This window comes from Hevea brasiliensis, chromosome 7 (genome assembly GCF_030052815.1).
Source record: "Hevea brasiliensis isolate MT/VB/25A 57/8 chromosome 7, ASM3005281v1, whole genome shotgun sequence".
NCBI classification, from domain to species: Eukaryota; Viridiplantae; Streptophyta; class Magnoliopsida; order Malpighiales; family Euphorbiaceae; genus Hevea; species Hevea brasiliensis.
The window spans coordinates 19588084-19595742 of NC_079499.1; the positions used below are offsets into that span (position 1 = coordinate 19588084).

A 7659-nucleotide genomic window follows, 5' to 3' on the forward strand; every position below is an offset into this window, starting at 1 on the left:
AAATTGAATATTTCTTGCTTTGTTGATACTTTTGTGTCATGGGATTAGCTACGGTCCCATAACACTGATAACTGTGTGAATTGAAATTTCAAATGTATCTTACTTTATCCATAATCTTTGTGTCATGGGACTAGCTATGGTCCCATGACAGTGACAACTATGTGATTTGAAATTTTGAGTGTATCTTACTCTATCGATACCCTCATGAGACTAGTTATAGACCCACAACAATGACAATTGTGTGACATCACAACCACTAAAATAATAAAATAAGATGAATAATGAATAATCGAGTAAATGGGTAATGAGCAGTCTGAACTAGATGATACTTGGACATTCGAATAAGAGAATTACTCGCCCAACTATACAAGGGATACTTGGATCACTTTCAAGGATTAGGATCTCAAGATATTCGCTATGATTAGAATCCCATCCATATGAAGGCTCAACTAGCATAGTAGACTCCTAGTTCTACTCAATCACAAACTCCTAATCCTAATAGGAATTCACATCAAAGTCCTATATAAGGGCCATCAGGTATGAACGCTACTAAGTTTTTTACCCTTCTATTCTATAGTTCAATTCTCATCACTAAGTCAGGCATTGGAGCGGTAGTCATCTAACCCACCTAGTGCTCTTTTCTCTTGTAGATCCTTGAACCTGATATCCATAATCTGCCAGAAAAAAGAATAGCATCATTGGCGCCATTTATGGGAAAGATGACTTTGATAATCCTTTCTCATAAAAAATAAATACTGTGATTGCTATTTCTTCTTTCTCACCGTTATCATTATAACCTCAAACCCTTTACCCATGGAGTCACCACCAATTCTTGCTGACCCTCCTACTAGTAATGGTACCACCAATGGTGCTATTTTTGCTGAAAATACCCAACCTTAACCCCCCTATGACTTTTGAGTAGCTGACATAGCATATTAAGGAACTAGAAACAAAAAATGCTAGCCTAAAAAACTAGAATGCCCAATTGGAAAACTCAAGAGCCCCTGAGAATAGTGCCATCCCAGATCCCTAATAACTGTAACAACTGAAGGGTAAAGAAAAAATCGATGATTTTGAAGCAAATTCCACAAAAGAAGGCATTGACTAGGGCAAAGTTAAGGCCTTACCCAAATTTCAAAACAATTTTGATCCCAATGAAGATTTTGGTGTGGGTGACTATTTTCCTTTAATGAATGAAAACCTTACCGAACCTTTTCCCCTAAAGTTCAAATTGCGCACTTTGGACAAATATGATGGTAGATCTAACTTAAGGAGTCACGTTTCAAATTTTAGAGCTACAATGCAGCTATAGAATGTTAATGACTTCATCCTATGCAGAGTCTTCCTATCAACCCTAGCAGGGCTTGCTCAAAAGCGGTATCAACATCTCAGCCCCAATTCAATCTTGAGTTTTTAGCACCTAGCAATAGAATTCAAGTAAAGATTTGTCACCTGCATGCCATCAAAGAAATTATCGTCTGACTTGAAAAGGTAAGGAAAATTTTGACTAAGAAGTTATATTAATCATATCAACTCAGAAGCCATCTAGGTCGAACAACTGAATCATGAAACTGCTTGTGAAGCCATTAAAAAGTGGTCCACCAATGTCAAGCTTGTAGATTCCCTCATAAAAAATCTAGTTCACAACTATTATCAGCTCATGGAGTGAACCCAGAAGTATATCTGCCTGGATGATGAAAAGTAGCTAGTAATGCTACGCAAAGAAGTCAGAACCAAGGAGAAGAAAACCAGCCTAGACAACATACCAAAATGACAAAGCAACTTTGCTAGTGATAGGGATACTGGGCTTGACATATATAGAAATTACACTCCTCTAAATGAGTCTTGATCAAGGGTACTAATATAGATACAGAAGAATAGAGAGTCAACTACATACCCAGGAAAGCTGAATCCTAGGACCACAGACAAGTGAGTTCAGAATAAGTTCTATAGATTTCAAGATGATTTTGGCCACAACATTGATGAATGCAAACAATTGAGAGATGAGATTGAAAGGCTAGTCAGGGATGGCACATTAAGGCATTTCACTCACCATACCCTGTTCGATCATGATAGAGAAAGGAGGGAAAGGTCTAAGCATAGACAAAGATAGAGTGATAATGAAGAGCCCATCGGCACTATTAATATAGTAGTAGGAGGTCCCAATCTCGCAGGAGGTCCTAATCTCACTAAGTAAGACAAAAAGAGAAAGTCAACAAATAGCTCAGACATGGTACTTATGGTGGAGGAACTGTGTCAGTCGCCTATAACCTTTAGCAAAGAGGATGATAATGTGTTCTATAGTTATCACCCTTTGAATGAATAAGTATATGGTGAAATGTGTTCTAGTTAACACCGAAAGCTTAGTGAACCTCATCACGCTATATGTGTATGAGAAACTTGGCCTTTAGAGAAAAGACTTATCAAAAGTCCCTTACCCTTTAATGGGTCTAGGTGACAAATCTATCCCCATGGTGGGTACCACAAACATAACTATGGTTGTTAGAGATGAACAATTTAAAAGGGAGATGTATGCTGAGTTCACCATGGTTGATATTCCTTTCTCCTATAATATAATTTTAGGAAGGCCAGTTCTAAGCAACCACGGCATAATTATTAACATAGAGATGTTATGCTTAAAACTTCCAGCAGTAGGGGGAATAGCGATTGCATGAAGAAGTCAAAAGTCTGCCCAGGATAGACAGTTTACCAAAACCATATCCTAACTCTCATTCCTAATTGAGTTGTTGGAAAAACCAAAGGATAAGATAAATGCCTAGCCAGTCAATGATGTCAGTGAAGTTGAGTTGGAAAAGGAAAAGAAGGTAAAGCTCGGATCAACACTCACAGGTCCAAACAGGGACAGAATAATCCAGACACTTAAATCTAAGATATCAACTTTTGCTTAGAAACCAGAAGATGTGAAAAGAATAAACCCAAAGGTCATGACACACAAGTTTAATGTTAACTCAACAATTAAGCTATTTAACAAAAGAAAAAGAGTTTTGCTCCTGATAGACAGAAAGTGATAGCTGACGAAATTGCTAAGTTAAGAAAAAGGCAGGGCTTATTAAAGAAGTCCAATACCCAACCTGGGTGGTAAATTTTGTCCTGGTAAAAAAGGCAAATGACAAGTGGAGGATGTATGTCAATTTCACTGATCTGAATAAAGCTTATCCAAAAGATCATTATCCCCTCCCGATAATTGATCATCTGGTGGATGTAATAGTAGACCATGCTATGCTCCTTAGTAAATGCCATCTCTAGTTACCACTGGATACTAATGGAGCCGAGTGACTTAGAGAAAACATCTTTCATAATAGATGAGGGTGTATTTTGTTACAAAGTAATGCCATTGGACTAAAAATTGCAGAAGCAACTTACCAAAGGTTAGTTAATAGTATGTTTAAAGACTTGGTCAGGAAACAATAGAGGTGTACAAAGACTATACTGGCGAGTAATTGCACTTAGCCGATTCATGTAATACTTGGCCAGTTCATGTCATACTTGTCCCCGCCCCATATAAGTTAGGGTCGGGACACAGAAACTTCTCCATTGGAGAGCGAGGTGGGGCGAGTTTTCCCATGGAAATTTTCTTTTTATTTTTTTATTTTAATTTATTAGTAATAATATAAATTTATTTATTAAAAATAAAATACAATTAGAAATATAAGTTTTAGACATCATTTTAATAATATATTTATATCTTTTTTTAAATTATAAAATTTAAATATATAGAAATAAATGATAAGATATGTGGCACCTTCATATTTAGTTATATCTCATATGATATCTCAAATTTATAAAAATATAATTATTACACCCTCAAAATTATAAAAGTGTAACCATTAAACTCCGAAAGTATAACTAAAAAGTTAAAATACATGCAAGTCCTATTCATGTATTCACCAATCGCAATAGTTAAATAGTTAACACTTTTATAAAATTTAGGAATCAAAAGATATGTAACTAAAGGTGGCTGCCAAGTAATTTTTTAAAATGCTTTCAGCCAATTTTAAAATATTTATGTGTGTTTATGTGTGTTTTGTGATGTAACTGTACTTGGCTAACCGTTTGATTTGATCCAGTTGTTCCCATATATACTTTAGACGAGCTGGCCACAGCAACTGGTTATTTCTCCAACGAAAACCGCCTTGGCGAGGGTGGTTTTGGTCAAGTTTACAAGGGAGTACTTTCAAACCAAAAAGTCGTTGCTGTTAAGAGGCTTAAACATTATTCTAATCCGAACAAAGAGGAACAAGCGCGACGAGATTTTGACGATGAGGCTAAAACCATTAGTTGCATCCGTCATCGGAATATTGTTGAGGTGGTAGGATATTGCAGTCATAAAGCTGATAGGTTACTTGTTTATGAGTATGTGTCCAACAATTCATTGAAGTCTCATCTGGATGAAGAGTACTTCTTTAATTTTAGTTTATTTTTAAAATTTATGAGTGATGATCATTAGAATTCAAAATCTCATCAATGTTTAAAAAATGACATATATATATATATATATGAAATATGATTGATAATTATAAGTGCAAATCGGGTCACATTGGTTAGAGGTCTTGGAAAGATGATATATTTTTTCCTTTAACTTATAAATTTTCTTATTTATCCAAAAATAAAATCATATATATGTAGGGTCTTGACTATACTAAATAATTAAGCTGGCAGATATTATATTGTTTCCTTGCTAAGGGGTTAAAAACATTGCAGGGAATGGAATGCCGACAATCAATTGGCCAACCAGAATGAAAATTGCTTTGGGCACTGCAAAGGGGTTAGCATATTTGCATGAGGACTGTAAGTATTTAGCCTTTTTTTTTATTTATTTCCCTAGTTTTTTTAGAAATTATTAAATACTTGGGGTAAGCCTACTCTATAAATAGATTTTCTATTATAAAAAAAATAATTACAAATACTAAATATTTTTCTTTCTCAAATTACATAAACCTTCAAACTCAATTACACTCAAAATCTCAAAAAAAGTTTAGAGAAAATTCTCTTTAATTTTATCTCTATCACTTTTCTGACAATATTGGGCTGCCGTCAAAGAGAGAGTTGATTGGCTTTATATAGCCATGCAAAACCCGCATTTTGGTGCCAAAATTAAAGTCGGCAATGCCAAAGCTACTGCAACTTTACAAGTTGCCATTTTTTTTAACACTTTTTATTATTTTCAAGGATAAAAAAGTGACTCAACTTTTTGAGAAATTATTGGATGCATTCAGTGCATATATATCATCTCTTGTAATCAAGTGGGACTCACTCTCCATATTATAGGGATGATCCACTTTTTCTGTGAGAGAGAGAACACTATTTTTTAGTGCTCTCGATGTACCTAATAATTAGCCCAACTTTTCAACTTTCACTTTCTTCATTTTTGAGTCTTTCAATAAACTTAAGAAAGAGAATTCTTAACATTTAAGAATTCAAGGTACTAAATAACACTTGCATCTTTTCTTCACAATTTTATATAGTATACTCTTCACATTATAAGGATAATTCATATTTTTGTATGAGAAAAAGTATTATTTTCATGTATTTCAAGAATAATATTTTATAATTTTTCTTTTTTGGTACTGTTCTCTTGAATCTCATATTCTTTTAATTATATTCTTTGTAGGTGCACCTGCCATTATTCATCGGGATATTAAGAGTGATAATATTCTTCTTAATGAAAAATTTGAACCAAAGGTATGGTATTTATGTCTTTATTTGGAAATTTGAATTTTATAAAAATTTAAAATTTAGTTTATTTTTTTTAGTAATTATTATGTTTGAAACAAGATAATTTAATTTTTTAATTTAAAAAAATTAATATAAAAAATATAAAAATTAAATGTAATTACATAAAAATTCAATTAAATTTTTTTTCCTGTAAATCATCGTGAAAACTTCAATAGTTAGACATTCTAATTTTTTTTTATTAATTAAAAATGCAAGTACAGAGTTTTATATATTAAATATTTTTTTTATTTAATTGCGAATAATGGGCCTTACTGCCGTAGTTTATTTTATTCAAACTTGTTGTCTTTTGAATTTAAGTTTCAATGACACAATAAATTTACTTCTACCAATTATTTTTTCTTCAGATCGGAGATTTTGGACTTTCCAAAGATTTTCCAGAATCTTTTAGTCATGTTTCTACTGACCCAAGGGGAACTCATGCGTAAGATTCGTTTGGTGTTTGTTAGCTAAATTTTCATTCTCAGAGAAAATTCATCGAATAGGTTGTTCTCATTCACGCTTTCTCCACGTACAGTTATGCACCTCCTGAGTATTACAACAAAGATGGCCAGGAAAGGAAGCTTGCAGATAAATCTGATGTCTTTTCTTTCGGTATTGTGCTTTTGGAGTTAATTACGGGGAAACCAGCCGTTTTTGAAGTGGAACCCAAAAAATACATTCGCTTAGCTGTTTGGGTAGGTACTTGTTTTTCCATTCAAACTACTCTAAGGCTGTCAACTTATTCTTAATTACAAATATATATATATATATATATATATATATATATATATATATATATATATATATATATATATATAATCTACTAAGACTATATTTTGTAATATTATATGTTTTAATAGCTATTAATTATTTTAATAGTTGTCAAATGTTTTACTAATTATCATCTGTTAGATATTAAATATTAGTGGTTAGCTATTTTTATAGCTGTTAAAGCATAAGTATTGAGTAAAAATAATTATTAGATTAACCATTAAATGTAAATATAGTGATATAAATTTATTGACCACAACTAAAACGCTCTTTTTAACTTCTAAAATCCTATTTGACAATTTCTTTTAAGGTAGTGTGTAGTATTTTGAATTAAACAAAACATTACGTCTCTCATTAGAGGTTGTAGGCGCGTTTTGACTAGAGTCAATAAGATTATATTACTATTTTTATATTTAATAGTTATTTTTACTAAATACTTTTACTTTAATAGCTATATAAACAACTAATCATTAACGGTTAATATCTAACAACTACTAATTGGTAAAACAGTTAACATCTACTAAAACAGCTAACAGCTAATACAATAGTTAATATTGCTGAACAGGACCTAAAAGTTAGGAAGGATAACATTTTATGAACAACTTCCTTAATTTTTAAACACTAATATAAATACTATGCCACTGAATAGTATAAATAAGAGAAATAATATTTTGATCGAAATCAATATTAATCACTATTTTAAAAATTGTTACCGAACGGACTATAATTATCTCAATTATATATATATATATATATATATATATATATATATATATATATATATATATATATATATATAAGTACTCTTTATGAATTTCAATTCTGATTCACTTCAATTCTGATTCACTTTATATATTTATTTTAATGTTCAGGTAATGCATTTATTCCAAAAAGTTTTGGATACGAACCAACCGGATTTGCACTTAGAAAATTATAAGGATCTTTTTTATCCTAAATTGCAAGATGAGTTTAATAAAAAAGAAATGGATCAGATGATTTATTGTGCTGCAACTTGTATATATAAACTTGTGGAGTTACGCCAAAAAATGAGCTAGGTAAATCTCTAAATTCAAGTTACATCTTGTAATTTATATTTCAGCTCTCATTATCTTATCTGTCTTACATTTATACCGGCAAGATATTAATGATACG

The 7659-nt window shown here is 31.8% G+C and overlaps 1 protein-coding gene across 1 annotated transcript; it reads left to right on the forward strand.

Annotated features, from left to right (window-relative positions):
• Positions 1-813: 813 nt before the first annotated feature.
• LOC131181344 (proline-rich receptor-like protein kinase PERK5) lies at positions 814-7047 on the forward strand. The gene is made up of 7 exons (XM_058149387.1): positions 814-868; positions 4089-4433; positions 4723-4809; positions 5633-5703; positions 6102-6178; positions 6272-6431; positions 7018-7047. Exons 1-7 carry the CDS (start codon positions 814-816, stop codon positions 7045-7047), a joined length of 825 nt encoding a protein of 274 aa, XP_058005370.1.
• The last annotated feature ends 612 nt before the right edge of the window (positions 7048-7659 follow it).

Coding starts and splice junctions, on each gene's coding strand:
- LOC131181344 (XM_058149387.1), top strand. CDS start 814: ATGGAGTCACCACCAATTCTTGCTGACCCTCCTACTAGTAATGGTACC. Junction 4,434..4,722: donor AGAGTACTTCTTTAATTTTA/GTTTATTTTTAA, acceptor AAAACATTGCAG/GGAATGGAATGCCGACAATC. Junction 6,179..6,271: donor GACCCAAGGGGAACTCATGC/GTAAGATTCGTT, acceptor CTCCACGTACAG/TTATGCACCTCCTGAGTATT.